The 24957-nt window shown below is 40.4% G+C and overlaps 1 protein-coding gene across 2 annotated transcripts in view; it reads right to left on the reverse strand.

Annotated features, from left to right (window-relative positions):
• Positions 1 to 24957, reverse strand: part of DIAPH3 (diaphanous related formin 3) — a 582052-nt gene that overhangs the window by 452503 nt on the left and 104592 nt on the right. For both annotated transcript variants that reach the window (XM_088842795.1, XM_088842794.1), the window contains one exon: positions 837 to 967. In XM_088842795.1, the coding sequence (XP_088698921.1) occupies positions 837 to 967 (131 nt within the window). The remainder of the gene's footprint in view (positions 1 to 836; positions 968 to 24957) is intronic.

Consider the following 24957-nt stretch of genomic DNA (forward strand, 5'->3'; position numbering starts at 1 on the left):
CTCCATTTCATACACACATACACGTATACATATATATGCATATAGAGAGAAGGCTAGAATATATTTATATATATATATATATATTTACATAGAAATAAGCATTCATTTATTATACAAATAAGAAATCAAAACTAACCTACCTTAGACTCTTACAGCTTGGAAATTCTATGACTGCTCATTTTATAACAACCCCTATTTAAAATTTTTCAAGACTATGCTGGGCTAAAAAGTCTAAAAATTGGTTTATCAAGGCACCTACTGTAGTATGGCTAGATACAGGGCACCTAGGGAAATCTGGATTTCTGAAAAACTAACAATTTCTTACTGTAAGTATGTCTAAAATCCAGATTTTGCTAGGCATCCTATATTTTTATTTGCTAAACCTGACAACACTAACCTACGGGCTCCTATAAAGATACCCCTTCCAATAAAAGGAAAAAACAAATTATTGGCATTTCTTGTTATGTCAGACAGGAATGAGCCAGTATATATACAATCCCAAAATTCAGAGTGAAACTCAACCACATTAAATCAATAGTTTCTGATCATGATTAATTCTCTTTTGAAATATAGCTTAAGTTTTTAAAAATTCTAAGAAAAAAAAGCATGATTTTTTAAAAAGTCCACAAGCTATATATTACTCAGTAATAAATACAAAAAGTATATTGAGACTATATTTCCACATGCATATAAATATGATGTATTCAATTGTTACCTTGAGAAGTTGTTGAGGTAGACCAGCTATTTATTCACAGGCACCATGGAGTATAAAAGTGACAAATCATGGCATCTGTTTAATTCAGTAACATGCCCTCAAGTTCAGATATACGAATTACCTCACAGGATTACTTGTCAAAGACACGCGGAGGGACTCCAGGTACGTGAAAAGTCTCTCATCTGCAGACCCCATCTTCAGTTCATGGATGAATTCCTGAGGTGAGATCTGTCGATTACTCTTAAGACTTCCCTGAAAAATAAGTAAAAAAAACTGAATTCATGCTGTGTGAAGATTATTAAAATAGTTACAACTGCATTAATCGTTCCTTTCACATTAACAGCAATATAAAATTACTCATAATATCATTATTTTGAAAGAATGATTTCCTTACTTCTGCCCATAAATCTATAAATTCATAATCCATGGTATCCATGAAACATAGCAACATATCATCAACAGGTTTTCAAATTATAAAATAATTGCCTTGTCAAATCCAGACTATCACGGAAAACAAAGGAAATATCCAAAAATATACCAATGTGTTTTAGGAACATGCAAAATAAAACCAAACCTCAATATAAGAATAACTCCATTAAAATAAATATTCTAAGCAATATAGAAAAAGTTGTAAATCATTAAGCACCTAGTTCGAAGCATTACAGACACAGAGATTATCAATACCTAAGTCTGGAAGGAGAAACCCACGCAAAAAAAAAAAAGTGCTTTTCAGTGAAGTCTAATTCCTCCAGCGCTAACTCGTGTCTAACTCTGTGCAACCCCATGGACTGTAGGCCACCAGTCTCCTCTATCCATGAAAGAATTCTCCAGGCAAGAACACTGGAGTGAGTAGCTATTCCCTTCTCCAGAGGAATCTTCCTGACCCAGGAATCAAACCTAGATCTCCTGCATTGCAGGCAGATTCTTTACCATATGAGCCACATGGGAAGCTCCTAATTTCTCTAACATGACACCAAAGGCTCACAGGAAGAAAAGCCAACTTGGCAGAGGGAAAAGGGAAGAAGCCAAGGGAAAGGTAAAGAAGAGTTAGGGAGGCAGACTTAGTCAAGAATACCTTTCAGACAAAAACTTAACACATGAGCACACCCCCAAAAAATACATGAAAGCATATACAATTGAAAATGAGAGGCCAGGTCCTAAAGCAGTAGAGCACCACTCCACAAACAGCTTATCACACCAGCAGCAGTATGAAACGCAGATGAGAAGAGCTGGCGTTCACTCATTATTCAACACACGTTAATTCCCCAGTAAGAGCCAGTCAGTGTCCTAAGTGCTGAAAAAAGGCCAGTAAACAAGAGACAAAAATCGCTACCTGCACTGAACTTTACTCTCCACAGGGAAGGGTAAAGAAAGACAGACAATAACTGAAAAGTAATTAAAATACATCCAACAGTAGATAGTGTTAAGTGCTATAAAGAAAAAAAAAAAAAAGCAATAGGAGGAATAAGCAGCATAGGAAGTGGGGTGAATTTCAAACAGGGTGGTCAAAGAAGTCTCCCAGAGAAGACTCTGAAGGACTCAAACTTGAATGCTAGAATCCAAGTATGAAGGATGTGAGAGCCTGAACCTTGTAGAAGTCTGGAAAGAGAGCTGTGATGGAGAGGACCATAGGCCTTACAGGCCACCAAAGAACTTGTCCACTCTGAGATCAGAAGCATCAGAAGCAGAAAGACCTGTTGAACAGGTATGTGTATGGTCCAGATGGACCACATGAGAATGTCCATCTAACAGATGGACATCTAAAGATGAGGATGTCCAATTAACAATAAACTTCAAAATTCTATTTAAGTTACAGATTATAAATCCAAGGGGAAAGAAAGGATCTGTACATGTCCCAAAGTAGATTCGTTGGGATAGCAGGAAATTAGATGCATTTTTCCCATTTCTTTTTCATTTTTTTGCTACACTGTTGCACAAGGAAACATTCCCATAAAGCAAAACAAATTAGCCCTGGGAAACAGGTGATTTTCATAGTCAGCAAGTCCTAATTTACTAAAGAAAATCTCAGGGCAAAATCTGAAAGAACAGAATGATAAAATAAAAACGAAAGGAAAAATGAAATGGTAAGAAAACTGAAAATATCAGATTTTTTAATCAGTGACTATGCTCTCTCTCATTAAAAAGAGAATATATTCAACCTGGACCAGTATATCATTTATCCACCTCTTTGCTTTAAATTACGAATCTGCTTCTTGCCTCAACACAGAAAATTTGGAAAACAGAAAAACAAAGAAAAAGTGTCTAAAACAACTATTAGTTTGATATTTCTATGTCTTAAGTATTTTTTCTCCTACATTACATATATATAATATAAACTCTCATACATACTTCACTTATAAAAATATATGATATTTTATCACTGAGTAATATTTAAAGAACATATTCCAGTATTAATATTTAATTCCCAAAGAAAATTATTTTCTTCCTGCCTACAGACTATTATTAACACACTGTGCTGCGTGCCATGCTTAATTGCTCAGTTGTGTCCGACTCTTTGTGACCCCATGGACTGTCACCAGGCTCCTCTGTCCATGGGAATTCTCCAGGCAAGAATACTGGAGTGGACTGCCATGTCTTCTTCCATGATTAATATACTGAAAGTGAAAGTGAAGTCGCTCAGTTGTGTCCGACTCTGCAACCCCGTGGACTGCAGCCTACCAGGCTCCTCCATCCATGGGATTCTCCAGGCAAGAGTGCTGGAGTGGGGTGCCATTTCCTTCTCCTAATATACACCATTATTAATGAGCATTTAGTTTGCTTACAGTTTTTTTGTATCGTAAATTTTTTCAAGTTTCTGATGTAGGCTGCCAGGCCAATAATTTTATCCAAATATATATCAATAGAGGTTAAACTAGATAATCTTTTATAGTCTTTTCTGAATTTATTATTGAAAAGAATTACAACATTAGCAGAATCAAAATAAACCAAGACTGAACAGATGAATTGTTTCCTTCACCAATATTTGGGTAAACCCCAGTATTTAAAGTAAATACTTCTAAAATATAAGAATAACAAGCAATAAGTGCATGTGGATTAAAAGTGATATAAAGGTATTTTAAAAATAAATAAAAAGTCACCTGCCCACCTCTTAGCCCTATCTCACAAAGACAGCCACTTTTAAGTCCCTGAACAGTTTCTTCTGAGAGCTACTTAAAATATGTAAATTATGTGCTTATCCTGATATATTTAAACTTGTAACCTTTCAATATTACCTTGGACTTCTGTTATAAAATATATAAAATATAAAGACTTATAAAAACATTAGAATTTCTATTCTCCCTCCCTCTGGCTACAGTTATAAGTAAATTAAATTGAGCCAAATGATGCCAATCCATGAAACGAGAGCTAGCTGAATTCACATTCTATGGGATCCTCACAGCAAAGTTCCTAGAGAGATGAGTACAGGCATCCAAAAACCTCAACAATGCTTTAATTTGCTTTAGTGACACAGAATAGAGCACTCAATGAACAGAATGTCTCCATTCATAAAGTTTTCCAGCTACTATAATTTCCTTTTAGGCAAATCAACATGTTGGCTGCCCCTAAAATTGGGAATATGAGAAGCAATGTCAACTCTCATCATTCTATTCAGGAATATAGCAAGGTCAATAATAACAACAGCACACACACAGATTAAAAAGGAAGAAGTCGATCTGTCTATAAGCAGACAAGATGATTTATCTACAGGAATTTACCAAGGTCACAGAATAAAACTCAACATAGAAAAATAATTCTTATTTCTAAATACTATCAGCAATTGGAAAACAAAACTTTTAAATAAACCATTTCTAATAGCATCAGAAAAAACAAAATCATTAAGAAAAAATTTAACAGAAGAAGGGAAATATCTATACATTAAAAACTATAACACTGTGGAGACAAGATGACCTAAATAAATGAAAATGTTATATCTTGTTCATGGATCAGATGACTCAATCTCAAGAAATCCATTAAGAAAAACAGCTTTTGAAAAATAATCTACAAAGTCAACATAATAACCATGAACATCCCAGCAAGCTTTTTTGAAGAAATTGAGAAGCAGTTTCTAAAATTAATATGGAAAAGCAGGGAACCTACAACAGAGTAATTTCGAAAAAAATAAAGTTGGGGAATTATTTCATCTGATTTCAAGATTTACTGAAATGCTACAGTAATCAAAGTGGAACTAACAGAACATTAATGGAACAGAACAAAGTATAGAAATATACTTGAATCTATGTAATGAATGATTCTCAACAAAAATCTCAATGTAATTCAATCAGGTATTAATAATCTTTTCAATAATCGGTGCTGGAATAACCGAATATCCATATGAAAGCCTAAAAATGCTAAAATTATAAAATGTCTAGAAGAAAACATAATGAAAACCTTCACTACCTTGGAGAAAGCAAAGATTCCTTAGGATACAAAAGGCACTAACTATAAAATTGGATTTCATCAATATGTAAATCTTCCACTTCTCAAAAGAAGACAGTTTCATTAAAGTGAAAGGTAAGCCACAGATTGAGAAAACATTGCAATACATGTCAAGAACTACGCAGAGTCTGATATTCTACACTATATACAAGCCAAATTAGCCTGTTACTGCTTCATGAGTACTGAGAGAAAACTGAAGACTCCTGAGTTAGAGACAAAAGGACTCTATTACACATGTTGGTTCTCCAACCCAAACAAAGTCCCAAATGGGTGATGCAGAGATTCCTGATGATGGATGTCTACACATGCAAGGGATCGTATTCAATATCACAAGAGAAGAACCCTGAGCTTAAGGTAATCACCACTTTTATAGTGAACAGTAACAAGCCCATTAATTATACACAGAGATATAACTTCATCTCTAAGGTTGTGAAAGTGGAAGTTGCTCAGGCAGGCTCTTTGAGACCCCATGGAATTCTCCAGGCCAGAATACTGAAGTGGGTAGACTTTCCCTTCTCTAGGAGGTCTCCCACACTGCAGGCAGATTCTTTACCAGATGAGTCACAAGGGAAGCCCTCTCTAAGGTGATCTCTAAGGTTGGTTCACTACAAACACAATCCTGAAAAATGATCTGGATAAACAACCCTCAGGCCTTGCATTGCTGGCATAACCAGAAAGAATATACAGCAATATCTAGGGTCCACAGGAGACTTCATCTCCTAATATAAATATATCTCATAAAAGATTTCTATTCAGACCATTTAACAAACTCCTACAATTCAACAGTAATAAGAAAAAGAGTCCAATTAAAAACATGAATAAAAGACTTCACAAGAGAAGATATATGAATGGACAATAAGCACAAGAAATGGTATTCAGGATCATTTATAATCAGGGAATTGCAAAACAAAACCCAAAACAAAATACTACTACACCCCCCCGGAGAACGGTGAGGCAGTGAAGCATCTGGAACGCTCCCACACAACGAGTGGGGACATGAAATGGCACCAGCACTTTACAAAACAGAGATTTCTTTTAAAGTTAAATACATACCGACTCAGCACTTTGACAGTGTGGCGTTAAGCAGGAGGGGAAAAAATTCCCTAGGACACTCAGAACAGGCTTATTCATAAAAGCCAAAGACCGGGAACAATGCAACTATTCTTCAGCGAGGTGTTGCACAGCCATACAATGGAGTGTGTGCACGCGGGCCCAGCTGTATCCGACTCTGGGACCCCGTGAACTGCATCCCACCAGGCTCCTCTGTGCATGGGATTCTCCAGGCAAGAATACTGGAGTGGGTTGCCATGCCCTCCTCCAGGGAATCTTCTTGACCCCGGGACTGAACTCGCATCTCCTGCGTCTCCTGCATTGAGGCAGATTTTCTACCCACAGAGCCACCTGGGAAGCCCATACAATGGGAAACTATGAAACAGTAAAAAAATGTTCACTACATAATGCAACAAGATAGATGAATGCAAACACTATGCTGAGTTAGAGAAGTCAAACAAACAAACACGGAACATAGTGTACGGTTCCCTTTATAGGAAAGACCAAGAGCACCCTGCCAGTGTTTCCTCCGGGGCCACTGCGACTGAAGACAAGAGAGCAGCGCTGCTCACTGTCAGCAGCGCGCGGGTACAGCGAGGGGTTACAGACAGCGTCTGAGCCGCAGCAGCACACAGGCTCGCCCATCAGACGCCGGGCAAGAGAAGACACCGACGGGCAAAAGAGAACTCTCCGTGCGAACCACACCCGGTCTGTCCAGCCTGACGGCCTCCGCCGCCGCCCGACACTGCCTGCCGCCGCGCTCGCCTCCACGCCGCTCTGCCCGCCCGTGCCGGCTCCCGCAGCGTCAGTCGGACCTCGCTGAAAACCACCCTCCCAGGACGCCACGCAAACGGAGTCCCTGACCCTATCTATGGATTTCTTTTTCAAAACACTCACCGCTCTGTACTAAACTAACTTTAGGGGCTTCCAACTGCCCCCAGGCACCGAGGCGCTGGTCACCAGCCAGCAGCAGACAACCCTGAGCTCCCTGGGGCGGGGGCGGCCTACGCCAGCCAAGCCCAGCAGGTCACCCTCGCTGACACGCCAGTCAGCGCACTGACTACACGCAGCACACCAGAGGTGTCATGGGGTTTTGGTGGGTGTCTCTCCTGCCTTTCTCTGCACAAGCCTTCCTCGACCAGAAGATGCCCCAGGCACAAAAAGATCCAGCGGCCTTGGCGTGGGAAGAGTGGAGACTGAATTCCTTCAGTTCAGTTCAATTCAGTTCAGTCGCTCGTGTCCGACTCCTTGCGACCCCATGTATCACAGCATGCCAGGCCTCCCTGTCCATCACCAACTCCTGGAGTTCACTCAAACTCATGTCCATTGAGCTGGTGATGCCATCCAGCCATCTCATTCTCTGTCGTCCCCGTCTCCTCCCAGCCCCAATCCTTCCCAGCATCAGAGTCTTTTCCAGTGAGTCGACTCATCGCATGAGGTGGCCAAAGTATTGGAGTTTCAGCTTTAGAATCAGTCCTTCCAATGAACACCCAGGATTGATCTCCTTTAGAATGGACTGGTTGGATCTCCTTGCAGTGCAAGGGATTTGCCAATTCTGTGACCTTAGGTACGTCATCTATTTTCTTGGACTATTCCCTCCTTTCTTTCAAAAACACTGTAGAGACTTCTAGACATGGGGTTGCAAAGATGAAGAGCCAAGTGGAGTATGTTGAGGAGAGCAAACCACCTGAGAGCCACGATTTCCGTTTTTCAAGCTTGAGTCCAGAGACTGTGGCCCTCGCAAAGCTCTCTCGGAAGCCCTGGAGAGCCCAGAGCAGAGTCCAGTCACCCTGACTCCGCCACGCCGCAACCCCACTCTGGGCGAGCTGTGAGCTCAGTGACGCAGACGGCATCTGCGTGCGGTAGACTTCAGAGAACATGCGTGAGGTTGGAAATCTATCTCAGAATGCCACTGTTATCAGATCAGAATAAAGGTTTTACCAAGAAGGAAACAGCAGCCCACTGCAGTATTCCTGCCTGGAGAATCCCACAGACCCTAACCCTAATGAGCCAGTCCAAGGGGTTGCAAAGACTCGGACATGACTGCACGACTAGGACGCACACACAAGCCCGTTCACCCTAATTATGTGGAACGGCTGCACTCCCTTTTGCAGATCCCATCCCTGCCCTCTGCTCTGTGTTGTCCCTGCATGACGCAGCTCCTCAGGCTTCCACAGCATCTGCCTTCAGGGGTGTGTTTGGCCAATGGGAGTCAAGGGCAGGAGACTGGAAGGTAGGAGGGAGGGAAAAGCCCGGCGCATTCTCTTTCCCTGTCCTGTGTGAGCTCTGGCACGTCTCCAGGAGCACACAGGCTCCCCTGCGGCCCCAGCTCCTACAGGATATGCTGCCATGGGACCAGCTCCCACAGGAAGTTGCTCCCCCAGGCTCCATTAATGTCACCTTCTCCATCTGTCCCTCCAGATTAGGTGTGCAGGCAGCTCCTTGTTTCTGCTAACCTCTAGGTTGTCTCACTGTCTTGTCTTGGGTTTCCCAGTCCTTTCATCACCCCTGTCACGGTGTCACCAATGCCCAGCATTAAATTCTGTGCTTTACATACTTGGAGAGGTTCTTCCTTGCCTGGCTGGACCCCAAGTGATACACCAGTATTATATATAATACACCAGTATTATACCAGGCAGTTTGTAGACATTATTTCTTACACCTCATAAGTCTTAGGTGGTATTGTTTCCATTTTAAAGAGCAGGAAGTTGAGCCTTAAGTCCAAGGTAATATAGCATGGATCCTATTTCATCAGACCCAGCTTGAGCACTTTCCCCTGTATTTTAATATCTTTGAAGCAGAGGTGCTTTTTTTTTTCTAATGGACATCAATGTGAAGTTTTAGAACTATCAAGAAAGTGTAAGATGGCCATTCTGATGCTCAGATAGTGATGATACCAGCAGAACATAAAACATTGCTGTTTTTTTAAAAAAACAGAAGAAACAGGCCCAAAATGGAGTCTTTGCCCCAAGGACAGCAAACCGAGACTTAAATGCAGTTTCACTCTTTCCAGGGATGCGACCTATAAACAGGCAAATCTGAAATTTCCTGATAAGCACTAGTGAGGCAATCTGCACAGAAGACCCCCTTCCATCCCCTTTCCCCTGAAAAGAAGAGATGACTGGGACCGAAAAAGTTCTTTTGCTGAAAAGTTCCTTACACACCACTCCTTCCTTCTGTAAAAACCTTCCATTTTGTACAATTCCTCGGAGTGCTTTTCTATTTATTAGATGGGATGCTGAATCAATCAATAAAGCCAAACAAATCTTTTTTAAAAAAACTTTAACTACTATTTATTACTTAAATGATATACTGAGTACCTACTAAGTATCAGACATTGTCTGTATCATGTGGATACAGTGGTGAAATAAAAGTCAGCAATGACTCCTAGGTATTAGGCATGAGCCAAAATGTAGTGCCAACTACCTAAATGGGGAAGACAGAAGGAAAAGAATGAGTAATAGGGGAAGCAGCTATTTGAGAGTCACGCTGCTGCTGCTGCTGCTAAGTTGCTTCAGTCGTGTCCGACTCTGTGCAGCCCCATAGACGGCAGCCCACCAGGTTCCCCCGTCCCTGGGATTCTCCAGGCAAGAACACTGGAGTGGGTTGCCATTTCCTTCTCCAATGCATGAAAGTGAAAAGTGAAAGTGAGGTCTCTCAGTCGTGTCCGACTGAGTGACCCCATGGACTCAGCCTACCAGGCTCCTCCATCCATGGGATTTTCTAGGCAAGAGTACTGGAGTGGCTTGCCATTGCCTTCTCCGATTTGAGAGTCATAGGTCTGAGCAAATGACATTTTTTTCTGTCTAAGAAAATAAAACATAGGGACTCCCTTGGTGATCCAGTGGTTGAGAGTCTACCTTGCAACTCAGGGGACGCAGATTCAATCCCTGGTCAGGGAACCAAGATTCCACATGCCACGGAGCAATGAAGCCTGTATGCTGCAAATAGAGATTCCTAATGGTGCAACAAAAATCCAAAGTGCCACAGCTGAGATTCAATGCAGCCAAATAAATAAATATTTTGTTTAAAAGAAGAAGAAAAGAAAATCTGAGAAGAGAGAAAATGAAGAAAGGTAAGGAACACGGGCATTCTGGGAGAAGGGTCTTTCAAGCAAACAGAAGAATATATAAAGCACTAAGGCAGGAGGGAACTTGGCATATCTAAAGGACAGCAAGGAAACTCATCTGAATCCCAGTCAGGGTGGCAAAGAGGTATAGATGACAGGGACAGATAAAACAGGCAGGGGATAAAACAACCCATGGCCAAATGTTTTCATATGATTTCAGCTAAGAATGGTTCTCACATTTCTAAAAGCTTGCAATACAGAAAAGGAAGAGGAAGATACAGAAGAAAAGCAGCAGCAGAAGCAACTGAGACCAGACATAACACACAAGCCTGAACTGTTTCAGATCTGGCCCTTTAAGAAAGTTTCCTGGTCCCAGACAGTCTTATAAACCATGGTAGAGACTTTAGGTTTTATTCTGAATAGACGGAAACACATTTGAGAGTACCAAGAATAGAAATTGTGAGATGCAATAAATATTTTTAGAAGATTATTCGAGCTACCGTGTGGCAACAGACAGAGGCAACACACGAAACAAGGAAACAAATCAGAATCTGTCTTTTACATCCTCTGCTCAGGAGGTGAAAGCAGCCTCGTACACGGTGCCAGTGATGGAAGGCATGGAGTTGCTCAGTATGAAGGAAGATCAGATTAGAATTACAGACAGTCTGAACGGGAGGGGTGAGGTGTGAAAGAATGAAAACGCAAAGATGATGAGAAAGCTACGTGTCAACAACTAAGTGAATGTTGTCACCACCTACTGATTACCGTGACCTTGATAGGAGCAGTGGTGGACTGGAGATAAGCCGGATCAGAAGTTCAAGGGAGAAAGCAAGAAGAATGGGCAGCTTTTCTGAGAAGATTCTGTAAACTACAGCAAAGAACCAGGAAAAGCAGCTAGGAAGGAACCCCTGTGGCATGACATCGGGGATGAGGGGAAAACCATATCCTGTTTCCATATTGATGGGAATAACCCAACCAGACAGGAAGAAACTGGTAGATGCAAAGGATAGGCACAGATGCAGGAAGACAAAACAGTAAACAATAACAACCAAAAATCCTTAAGAAGGTTTTTTTGAGATGTGACCTACTTCACAAGAGAAAGGATTGATCTTACACAGTAGCAAGGAAACTGCACTCTAAAAAGAGCAAAAGCAGTCAAAGAGAACAGATTCAAGTACATTGTCCAATCTGGTGATTAGGAAGTAAGGAAGGGCAATTCTATTCTGATTACATTGACAGTCTCAGTGACAGAAGCAGCAACACAATCACCTAAAAGTCAGGGTGAAGACCTGGGTGAAGGTATGAGAGAAGATAAAGAGACCATTTTCAGAAAGCAAAAAAGGACACTGGCAAGGATCACATGGTAGAATACCTGTAAAAGGCTCACTCTGTCATCTGTGGTCATTCAGAAAACACTAGTCAGTGTGGCTATACGCTTCCTCCTAGATGCATGCTTCAAGTGGGTATATCTTTCCTTTTCTCCTTTGCCTTTTGCTTCTCTTCTATTCCCAGCTATTTGTAAGGCCTCCTCAGTTCAGTTCAGTTCGGTTCAGACGCTCAGTCGTGTCCAACTCGTTGCGACCCCATGTATCACAGCATGCCAGGCCTCCCTGTCCATCACCAACTCCTGGAGTTCACTCAAACTCATGTCCATCGAGTCGGTGACGCCATCCAGCCATCTCATTCTCGGTCGTACCCTTCTCCTCCTGCCCACAATCCCTCCCAGCATCAGTCTTTTCCAGTGAGTCAACTCTTCTCATGAGGTGGCCAAAGTATTGGAGTTTCAGCTTTACCATCAGTCCTTCCAATGAACACCCAGGAGTGATCTCCTTTAGAATGGACTGGCTGGATCTCCTTGCAGTCCAAGGGACTCTCAAGAGTCTTCTCCAGCACCACAGTTCAAAAGCATCAATTCTTGGGCAAACAGCTTTCTTCACAGTACAACTCTCACATCCCTACATGACCACTGGAAAAACCACAACCTTGACTAGAGGGACCTTGGTAGGCAAAGTAATGTCTCTGCTTTTTAATATGCTATCTACGTTGGTCATAACTTTCCTTCCAAGGAGTAAGCGTCTTTTAATTTCCTGGCTGCAATCAGCATCCGCAGTGATTTTGGAGCCCCCCAAAATTAAGTCTGACACTGTTTCCACTGTTTCCCCATCTATCTCCCATGAAGTGATGGGACCAGATGTCACAGTCTTAGTTTTCTGAATGTTGAGCTTCAAGCCAACTTTTTTACTCTCCTCTTTCACTTTCATCAAGAGGCTTTTTAGTTCCTCTTCACTTTCTGCCATAAGGGTAGTGTCATCTGCATATCTGAGGTTATTGATATTTCTCCCAGCAGTCTTGATTCCAGCTTGTGCTTCTTCCAGTCCAGCATTCCTCATGATGTACTCTGCATAGAAGTTAAATAAGCAGGGTGACAATATACAACCTTGACATACTCCTTTTTCTATTTGGAACCAGTCTGTTGTTCCATGTCCACTTCTAACTGTTGCTTCCTGACCTGCATACAGGTTTCTCTAGAGGCAGGTCAGGTGGTCTGGGATTCCCATCTCTTTCAGAATGTTCCACAGTTTACTGTGATCCACACAGTCAAAGGCTTTGGCATAGTCAATGAAGCATAAATAGATGTTTTTCTGGAACTCTCTTGCTTTTTCCATTATCCAGCAGATGCTGGCAATTTGATCTCTGGTTCCTCTGCCTTTTCTAAAACCAGCTTGAACATCTGGAAGTTCACGGTTCACGTATTGCTGAAGCCTGGCTTGGAGAATTTTGAGCATGACTTTGCTAGAGTGTGAGCAACCATTTTGCCTTTTTGCATTTCTTTTTCTTCAGGATGGTCTTGATCACTGCTTCCTCTACAGTATCACAAATCTCTGTCCGTAGCTCTTTAGGCACTCTATCAGATCTAATCCCTTGAATCTATTTGTCACTTCTACTGTATAATCCTAAGTAATTTGGTTTAGGTCATACCAGAACAATCTAGTGGTTTCCCCTACTTTCTTCAACTTAAGTCTGAATTTGGCAATAAGGAATTCATGATCTGAGCCACAGTAGGCTCCGGGTCTTGCTTTTGATGACTATAGAACTTCTCCATCTTTGGCAGCAAAGAATATAATCAATCTGATTTTCGTATTGACCATCTGGTGATATCCATGTGCAGAGTCTTCTCTTGTGTTGTTGGAAGAGGGTGTTTGCTATGACCAGTGTGTTCTCTTGGCAAAACTCTATTAGCCTTGCCCTGCTTTATTCTGTACTCCAAGGCCAAATTTGACTGTTACCCCAGGTATCTCTTGACTTCCTACTTTTGCATTCCAGTCCCCTATAATGAAAAGGACATCTTTTGGGGGTGTTAGTTCTAGATGATCTTGTAGGTCTTCATAGAACTGTTCAACTTCAGCTTCTTCAGCATTACTGGTCAGGGCATAGACTTGGATTACTGTGATATTGAATGGTTTGCTTTGGAAACGAACAGAAATCATTCTGTCGTTTTTAAGATTGCATCCAAGCACTGCATTTCGGACTCTCTTGTTGACCATGATGGCTACTCCATTTCTTCTAAGGGATTCCTGCCCACAGTAGTAGATACAATGGTCATCTGAGTTAAATTCACCCATTCCAGTCCATTTTAGTTCACTGATTCCGAAAATGTTGATGTTCACTCTTGCCATCTCCTGTTTGAGCACTTCCAATATGCCTTGATCCATGGACCTAACATTCCAGGTTTCTATGTAATATTGCTCTTTGCAGCATCAGACTTCACTTCCATCACTGGTCACATCTGCAACTCGGTGTTCTTTTTGCTTTGGCTCCATCTCTTCATTCTTTCAGGACTCATTTCTCCATTCTTCTCCAGTAGCATATTGGGCACCTACTGAGCTGGGGAGTTCATCTTTCAGTGTCCTATCTTTTTCCCTTTTCATACTCTTCATGCGGTTTTGAAGGCAAGAGTACTGAAGTGGTTTGCCATTCTCTTCTCCACTGGACCACATTTTGTGAGAACTCTCCACCATGACCCATCCGTCCTGGGTGGTCCTATATGGCATGGCTCATAGTTTCATTGAGTTGGACAAGGTTGTGCAGTCCATGTGATCGCATATGAATGCCCAGTTCCAAAGAATAGCACGAAGAGGTAAGAAAGCCTTCTTCAGTGATCAGTGCAAAGAAATAGAGGAAAACAATACAAGGGGAAAAACTAGAGATCTCTTCAAGAAAATCAGAGATACCTCGGGAATATTTCATGCAAAGATGGGCACAATAAAGGTCAGAAATGATATGGACCTGACAAAAGCATGAGAGATTAAGAAAGGGTGGCAAGAATACACAGAAGAACTATACAAAAAAGATCTTTACGACCCAGATAATCACGATGGTGTGATCACTCACCTAGAGCCAGACATCCTGGAATACAAAGTCAAGTGGGCCTTAGGAAGCATCACTATGAGATAACCTAGTGGAGGTGATGGAATTCCAGTTGAGCTATTTCAAATCCTAAAAGGCGATGCTGTGAAAGTGCTATACTCAATATGCTAGCAAATTTGGAAAACTCAGCAGTGTCTACAGGACTGGAAAACATCAGTTTTTATTCCAATCCCAAAGAAAGGCAATGCCAAAGAATGCTCAAACTACTGCACAATTGCACTCATCTCACACTAGTAAAGTAATGCTCAAAATTCTCCAAGCCAGGCTTCAACAATATGTGAACCGTGAACTTCCAGATGTTGAAGCAGGTTTTAGAAAAAGGAAGAGGAACCAGAGATCAAACTGCCAGCATCCACTGGATCACTGAAAAAGCAAGAACGTTCCAGAAAAACATCTACTTCTCCTTTATCGACTATGCCAAAGCCTTTGACTCTGTGGACCACAACAAACTCTGGAAAATTCTTAAAGTGATGGGAGTACCAGACCCTCTGACCTGCCTCCTGAGAAATCCGTATGCACATCAGGAAGCAAAAGTTAAAGCTGGACATGGAACAGCAGACTGGTTCCAAATCTGGAAAGGAGTACGTCAAGGCTGTTTATTGTCACCCTGCTTATTTAACTTATATGCAGAGTACATCATGAGTAACACCGGAATGGGTGAAGCACAAGCTGGAATCAAGACTGCCAGGAGAAATATCAATAACTTCAGATATGCAGATGACACCACCCTATGGCAGAAAGTGAAGAAGAACTAAAGAGCCTCTTGTTGAAAGTGAACGAGGAGAGTGAAGAAGTTGGCCTAAAACTCAATTTTCAGAAAACTAAGATAATGGCATCTGGTCCCATCACTTCATGGCAAATAGATGGGGAAACAGTGGAAACAGTGACAGAAATTATTTTGGGGGGCTCCAAAATCACTGCAGATGGTGACTGCAGCCATGAAATTTAAAGATGCTTATAGATTGGAAGAAAAGTTATGACTAACCTAGATAGCATATTAAAAAGCAGATATATTACTTTGCCAACAAAGGTCCATCTAGTCAAAGCTCTGGTTTTTCCAGTAGTCATGTATGGATGTGCGAGTTGGACTATAAAGAAATCTGAGCACTGAAGAATTGATGCTTTTCAACTGTGGTGTTGGACAAGACCCTTGAGAATCCCTTGGACCACAAAGGAGATCCAACCAGTCCATCCTAAAGAAGATCAGTCCTAGGTGTTCATTGGAAGGACTGATGCTGAAGCTGAAACTCCAATACTTTGGCCAAATGATGCAAAGAACTGAGTACTTTGAAAAGACCCTGATGCTGGGAAAGATTGAAAGCGAGAGGAGAAGGGGACGACAGAGGATGAAATGGTTGGATGGCATCACTAACTCAATGGACATGAGTTTGAGTAAACTCCAGGAGTTGGCAATGGACTGGGAGGCCTGCTATGCTGCCGTCTGTGGGGTCACAAAGAGTCAGACACGACTGAGTGACTGAACTGAACTGAGATGTATGCTAGGCTGACATGAAAACACAGAGCAAGCAGGTAGTTCCATTAACCAAGGGCAGAGTGTATGTGAACAGAGAGGCAAATGCACTGAATATTTATGAAAGAGAACAAAGGACTGTGCATCTAAGGTCAAAAAGATGGGAACACAATGAAAGTGAGAAGGTGATGGACATGAAAACAGTGTAGAGTCAGTAGATTATTGTTGTTATTGTTTAGTTGCTAAGTCATGTCCTAAGGATTTCCCAGGCAAGAATATTGAAGCAGGTTGCCATTTCTTTTGCCAGTGAATATTCCTGACCCAGGGATTGAACCCACATCTCCAGCATTGGCAGGCAGGTTCTTTTCCGCTGAGCAACCAAGGAAGCCCAGTTCTTAAAGGGTGACAGAATTCTTAAAGTGGGAATATTAAGTAAGTATGAGGGTCGATAATGCTCAGGAAAGGAAGTCTGAAACCATATTTGGTTGAGACTGGGTGGAAAAACAAAGATTTTTGAAAGTGATAAAGTCATGAAAATGACAGCATGGGATGTTAAACTGACCATCTATAGGAATGATCGACTCAGGAACGATGATGACAATGGTGGAGCAAGAAGAAAAGCAATGAGCTCGGTGGGCAAAAGTTCTAGGAACATCACAACCTCTGTGTGGTGCCATCTCCTCCACTAGAACACAGTTATTAGGGCAGCATCTACCTAGTGGGAACCGAATTCAATACTGCATCACCAGTGCCTTGAGAAGTGCCTAGTGTTCAGTGAATGAATGAGGTTGTTAAATGAAAACCATACAGAGACTGAGGATAACGAGAATGGACAAGCAGGTAAGTCACACACAAAAAACACTCTTACGAATGAATGCTTACTTAGTTTGATAGGAATATTTCAATCTAAATAGGAAATAGGAGATTGGTTCAAGATGGCAGAGTAGAAGAACCTGCATTCACCTCCTCCTTTGACAGCACCAAAATCACAACTAGCTGTTTAACAACCATCGAAAAGAGGACTCTGGAACCCATCAAAAGAAGAGCCTACATCCAAAGGCAAAGGAGAAGCCACAATTAAACAGTAGGAGGGGCGCAAGCACAGTAAAATGATATCCCACACTTGCCAGGTAAGCAGCCCATAGACTGGAGAACAACAGCATCAACGAAGCAGTCCCACTGTTGCAAAGGTTCTGAGTCCCACGTCAGACACCCCAGCCTGGGGATCCAGGAAACAGACTAGGAAGCCCCAGGGAATCTGAGGAACAGAGACTCCATTCTTGGAGGGCACAAACAAAACCGTGTGCATACCAGGACCCAGGGGAATGCAGCAGTGAGCCCATAGGAGACTGAACCAGAACTAATGCTAGTGTTGGAGGTCTCCTTTGGAGGAATGGGTTGGCAATGGGTTCACTGCGGGGACAGGGAACTGGCAGAAGCAATCCTGGGAGATGCCCCTTGGCATGCGCCTACAATAGTGCGAGTAGACTCCATGGCTGGGAAGCCTCAGGTCAAACAACTATCTGGAAGGGAATGCAGCCCCACCCATCAGCAGACAATTGGCATGAGGCATGGCCCTGGCCCACCAGAAAGAAAGAAAGTGAAAGTGAAGTCACACAGTCGTGTCCAACTCTTTGTGACCCTATGGCCTGTAGCCCACCAGGCTCCTCTGTCCATGGAATTTTCTAGGCAAGAGTACTGGAGTGGGTCGGCATTTCCTTCTCCAGGGGATTGTCCCAACCCAGGGATCGAACCTGGGTCTCCCGCATTATGGGCAGACGCTTTTACTATCTGAGCCACCAGGGAAGCCCAAAGCAAGACTCAATTTTTTCCTCCTCATCCACTAGAGGGCAGACAGAAGAAGCAACAACTACAATCTTTCTTCAACCAGAAGGAAAATCCACATCATAGAAAGTTAATCAAAATGAAAATGCAGAGGATTATATCACAGATGAAGGGATAAAATAAAACACCATGAAAATAACTCAACTATGTAGAAATAGGGCAACTTCTAGAAAAAGAATTCAGAATAACAATAGTGAAGCTGATCCAAGATCTCAGAAAAAGAATGGAAAAGATGCAAGAAATGCTTACTAAAGACCTAGAAACTAATAAACAAACAAACAGAAATGAACCATACACTAGAAGGAATCAAAACCAGAATAAATGAGGCAAAAGAAAAAATAAATGACCTGGAAGACAGAATGGTGGAAATCACTGCTGCAAAACCAAATAAAGAAAAAAATAATTGAATAAAAAAGAAGAAGACAGCCTAGGAGACCTCTGGGACTTCATTAAATGCACCAATGTTTGATTATAGAGTTACCAAAAGGAGAAGAGGGAAAGGACCCAAGAAAATATCTGAAGAGTTAGTAGCTTTAAACTTCTCAAATATGGAAAAAGAAACAGTCAACCAAATCCAGGATGCAGAGAGAGTCCCAGGCAGGATAGACACAAGAAGGAACACACCAAGACACACAGCAATCAAACTGACAAAAATTAATCAAAGATAAAATATTTAAAGCAAAAAGAGAAAAATGAAAAATAACATACAAGGGAACTCTTGTAAGGTTATCAATTAACTTCTAAACAGAAACTCTTAAAGTCAGAAGGGAATGGTATGATATATTTAAAGTAACGAAAGGAAACAACCTACAACCAGCAAGAGTCTCATTCACATTTGACAAATCAAAAGCTTTCCAGAGAAGCAAAAGTAAAGAGAATTCAGTACCACCAAACCAACTTTACAACAAATGCTAAAGGAACTTCTTTAGGGAAGAAATGCAAGATAAGGAAAAGACCTACAAAAAATAAATCCAACACAAGAAAATGGTAATAGGATCATACATATCAATAATTACCTTCAATGTAAATGGACTCAATGAACCAACCAAAGGACGCAGACTGGCTGGGTGGATGAAAACATGTGCATGTATGCACTTTCACTTACCACATCACTCTGCTCAATAACCTCAAATAGTATGCAACTATTTTATATTAGGCTAATCATGTTTCCATTATGACTTGCAATTGTAATTATCTTTTTTTTTTGTCTGGCTATTGATTGTGAAAACTGAAATATCTTTACAAAGTGATTCTGAAACTATTATTCCTTTTATTATCATTGTATCATGATTGATCAACAGAAAATAATAGAACTCTCTATTACTATAACTACCTTTTAATAGAAAAACCTATAATCACTTTTTACAATTCAGATGTACATTAGAATTATCTTGGAAATTTTTGAAAAATATAAATGCCTAGGTATTGTTTTTTTCTCCAAAGCTCTACATATGATTCTAGTGAACCTGTGTCCAACACTTTGCGACCCCATGAAAATGTGGCCTGCCAGTCTCCTCTGACCATGGAATTTTTGAGGCAGGAATACTGGAATGGGTTGCCATTTCTTACTCCAGTGGATCTTCCCAACCTAGGGATCTAACCCATGTCTCTTGTGTCTCCTGCTTGACAGGCAGATTCCTTACCACTGAGCCACCTCGGAAGCCTATGTGTGTGTATATATATATGTATGTATATCAGTTCAATTCAGTCACTCAGTCGTGTCCGACTCTTTGCGACCCCATGAAACACAGCACGCCAGGCCTCCCTGTCCATCACCAACTCCCAGAGTTCACTCAAACCCACCTCCATCGAGTCGGTGATGCCGTCCAGCCATCTCATTCTGTCATCCCCTTCTCCTCCTGCCCCTAATCCCTCCCAGCATCAGAGTCCTTCGCATGAGGTGGCCAAAGTATTGGAGTTTCAGCTTTAGCATCAGTCCTTCCAATGAACACCCAGGATTGATCTCTTCTACAATGGACTGGTTGGATCTCCTTGCAGTCCAAGGGACTCTCAAGAGTCTTCTCCAACACCACAGTTCAAAAGCATCAATTCTTCGGCGATCAACTTTCTTCACAGTCCAATTCTCACATGACCACTGGAAAAACCATAGCCTTGACTAGACGGACCTTTGTTGGCAAAGTAATGTTTCTGCTTTTTAATATGCTATCTAGGTTGGTCATAACTTTCCTTCCAAGGAGTAAGCGTCTTTTAATTTCATGGCTGCAATCAGCATCCGCAGTATAAATAGCATATATAATAAAGATATTTTAGAAAACTTACAAATTTTATGAAAAATCTATGCCATTTTGCTCCCAGTTGTTTGACTAAGTATGAATAGAATGCTAGATTTCTAATTTATATTCAGTCAAAACTTTGATATAGTTCCATTTACTCTGGCAATTAGCATTACTGCTAAAAGTCTAGAAAGTTTATTATTTTAGTTATTTTTTTTTATTTGAATGAGGCTTGAAACTTCTAATCCAATTCTGAGAATATTAAGAAACACCATGTATCCAAACAAAATAAAGGCTAGGAAATTTACATGTGATACAGTATTATTAACTAAAGCACAATTTTGTTCAAATTTCACAAAATTTATGCTAGTGTCCATTATTTTTGTTTTCATACCTTATTCAAGATTCCACATTGTATTTAGTTGCATTGAGTAGCTTCAGCTGCATGTGACATATTCTGATAAATTCTCTCTTCATTTTTATTCTGTTACAAATATTTTCTAATTTTCCTTGTTATGGCTTCTTAGATACATCCATCATTTAAAAGTAAACACTTAACTTCCAATACATGGGGTTTTTTAAGTATCTTTGATATTAATTCCTCATTTTTATATTAATTTCTCATGTAAATGCTTTCTGCTTTGCAATCACCCTCTGTGCTTTATCAGTCTTTTAACTTTATTGAGGCCTTCAATGACTAAGTCAAAGGTCTCTCTTGGTAAATGTCACATTGTACTTGAAAATATGTAGGTTATTTTATCTTGTGATATTTATTTCTTACATAATTCCACAGTGAAAAGAGGACTCTGTACGATTTCAATACCTGCAGATCATAAAATTTTTGCACCTCATTTTATGTCCCTGGATATGTTCCAGTATCTCCCAGTTTATGGTCTCTGGGAAGCTGAACAGAATTTGTATCATGCTGTTGTGTGAAAATTGTATAAATCTTAATTATGTTGAATTGGTCCATAGTGTTTTTTGCGTCTACTATACCCATCTACCTTTCTGTCTATTCATTCTAGTAATTTTTGAGAACTTGATACTGAAACTCCAACTAAAAATCTTAATTTATCTATTTAAAAAATAATTTCAATGTACAGTGGAACTATATTTAACTTTGCTCTGTATTTTTCAAGTCTTTTATAAAAGTGTTATCATACTTATATAATTTAAAAATAGAAAACTAAAAATAAATAAATAAAGACGAACAAAATAAACAAAAGATTAGTTTTCAGCACCACTTCTCCACTTTTATTATATTACTATCAAAATACAGGTAAAAAAGAAAAGAAATTCAGGGCAGAAAATACTATGTTACATGAATAATCAGAACTATGCCTTTTACACATGGCCCTTCTTGTGTTTCATTTCACATAACTTCAAAGGAAGCAGGCAGCCAGGGAGGGAGGAGGATACTCATGCCTGCATATTTCTAAGTCCATTAGCCATGAAGATGTAAATACTTAGAAAGCTTTATCCCCTGTGGTATCACATTAGTGAGATAAGGATGTCTGCCTGACATCACAAAAATTAGAAGGGTATTTATCCAACACAGTTTTTAAATCTTTTTTAATCCCTTAGTAAATTTTATTCTAAAATACCACATGCAGGATAGACAGAAAAGTACATACCTTATTCTTGCCATATTTTATATTAAAAGTATTCTAAGGCACAAAAAGTAATATATTTTCAATACTTATTTCCCTTATCATTTCTATTTTTCTAAAATCAAACATTCTCTCTTTTGCTATTTAATTTTAAAGAAAATAGCAACCATTTCCTCTGACCTGTCTTAGATTCATTTCTACCTGCCTCAATGCCTGCATTTCATCTCAGTTCAGGTGTAAGATTTATCAGCATATGTTTCTCAATATTCCCTCTCATTTGTTTATTAGCAGTCATTTGGAATACCATTTCTATGACAAATTAAAAATATGTTATATTTCCAAGGTACTAATGAGAAGTACCGAAGAACTGACTTTCCTTTTTCAATTAACTGAAATATTTCTGTACAACCAGGGAGAATCCACCACATAATGATGAGCTGACTTTTAAAATAATAAAAGTAAACAGCTAAATCTAGAACATCCTCATGCTCTACATGAAGCCAACACAGCATAATGCCCATGTAGGTGAGAAAATGGCCTTTTAGTCCCTAGTAGAGTGTCTAACTAGTCGGACAAGACTGAGCAACTTCACTTTCACTTTTCACTTTCACACGTTGGAGAAGGAAATGGCAACCCACTCCAGTGTTCTTGCCTGGAGAATCCCAGGGATGGCGGAGCCTAGTGGGCTGCCATCCATGGGGTCGCACAGAGTCGGACACGACTGAAGTGACTTAGCAGCAGCAGCAGCAGAGTGTCTAATCGGAGAAGGCAATGGCAAGCCACTCCAGTACTCTTGCCTAGAAAATCCCATGGATGGAGGAGCCTGATAGGCTGCAGTCCGTGGGGTCGCTAAGGGTCGGACACGACTGAGCGACTTCACTTTCACTTTCACACATTGGAGAAGGAAATGGCAACCCACTCCAGTGTTCTTGCCTGGAGAATCCCAGGGATGGGGGAGCCTGGTGGGCTTCCGTCTATGGGGTCACACAGTCGGACACGACTGAAGTGACTTAGCAGCAGCAGCAGCAGAGTGTCTAATTGCAGTAGAAAATGGCAACCCACTCCAGGATTCTTGCCTGGAAAATTTCATGCACAGAGGAGCCTGGTGGGCCACAGTCCATGGGGTCACAAAGAGTCGATCACAACTGAGCACACGCATACACACACAGTGTCTAAAACATGGTAGCTGCTTTGAGGAAAACTCTGCCCACATTATCTGAGATATCACAGAAGTCAGAAACTACATTCTTAAAACATTACTCCAATCACTGTAAAATATTACTCTGATCGTTGAATCAGAACTCATTTCTCTCAGAAAGTAGGTACTCTACACCAAAACTCACTATGCAGCACCCCCTACTGCAGGCAATTTTTTAGTTTTGTAACACATAAATCCATCAAGAAAAATCAGCAATTTTTAACATGAAGATCCAAAGTACAGACTCTAGAGATTACAAACATAATATTGGGGGACTGTAAAAATAGATTGGAATTTTAAGTGCTTTTTGTAGGAAAAGTTACTCGATGCAGGACCATTCTCCATGGCATTCATTTTGTAATTTTCAGCAGGTTAAGTGCAGAAAATAGAAAAATTTCATCAATATAAAGCCAAATAGTCAAAACACGTAAGCTCGCAGAGTAAAGAGAGGGTGTGTACTCTTGCATGGGTGTGTATATGTCTCTATGCTTGTCTATTTATGTCAGTAACTATTAACTGTCTCATTTCACTAGCATTGCCAATTCCCAAATTCTTGGTACTTATTCAGGTGATAAGACTTGAGAAGATAAATGATAAAAAATGTGAAGACTATTTAAAGAAATAGTTTGCATTGATAATGACAACATTAAAAAAAAAAAACAGAGTCAGCACTGTACAAAAAAAGGGGTAAGCACAGTTGGTGCCAAGGGGGTAATTATAACCTAAATTAGTATCATGGATATTGCTATTAAAATGCACTGGGACAACTTCCTTGCATTTTTCAAATGATTTCTAGCATCTCTAATGTTACTTATCAAAAGAAACACTAAGCTGTCACTGCAGTATGAATTACTTGTTTTCAGAACATTTACAACCCCAATAGATCTCCACTGCCAATAAAACCTGCTATTCAGAGATGATATTATGCAAACTCACAGTAGAAATAAGTGATGAAAAGCACTACAGAAAGGAGCGTTCACTAACAAAACTAAGTTTAGCACAGAGCTCTCATAAAGAGTTAAGGTTTTTTTTTAATAAGCATTTAAAGAACACAATTAGGTACCAAGAATTCTTCCTATAACTTTAGAAGTTGCCTTAGCGTACAGTAAAAATAGCATATGTTAAAAGTTTAGAATTACTACCAAGTACATTTTACAAAGAAACATGATAAAACACAGAAAATCTGCTGCTCTTCTCCCATTGTTTGTAAAATATCTTTACAAAGAAAAAAAATGTTATTATGCATTCAACAGTTGGAGCAACATTTCTTAAGTAAAAACAGTCTAAATATTCAAGTGGGCCAGCAAAGGAAAGCTTTCTTCTGAATGGAAGGTAAATTGATGCTAGTTAGGTATAGGTGGATAATACAAGAAACATAGCATGTTGAATATCTTCTATAATGTATTCATTATACACATACATATGTAATAACCAAATATGCACACATGTATATAAATGTGTCATATGCCTTCATGCATAGCATATATATATGTCTGTGAACGTACACGTAAATATACATATTTATGTCCTAGCTCTGTTTGCAAGGCACAGAAGTCTAAGACATCCTATTAGAAGACCTAGCACTCATGAATTTTAAATTGCATTCTCCACAAAAAGGACAGGCTAGGACAGCACAAGATGACCCTGGAAGATTTCATGCTGGAGAGTGACGAAGTGCTCAAAGAAGGAAGCGGGTGTGCTGAAGGACAGAGGACCCAGTTTTGAAGGGGCTTTTATTGGTCAAATATACAGGGAGTAGGAGGCAGGGAGTGGCTGCTGAAAGGGCAGGCGGTCTCCCCTGGTGTTAATGAAAATGTTCTGGAACTAGATGGTGGCAATGGGTGCATAACACTGCGAAGATAATAAATGCCAATAAATTGTATACTTTAAGTTGGCTTAA

Source organism: Moschus berezovskii, chromosome 13 (genome assembly GCF_049115385.1).
Source record: "Moschus berezovskii isolate FMDL1 chromosome 13, NW_MosBer_1.0, whole genome shotgun sequence".
In the NCBI taxonomy this organism is placed as follows: domain Eukaryota; kingdom Metazoa; phylum Chordata; class Mammalia; order Artiodactyla; family Moschidae; genus Moschus; species Moschus berezovskii.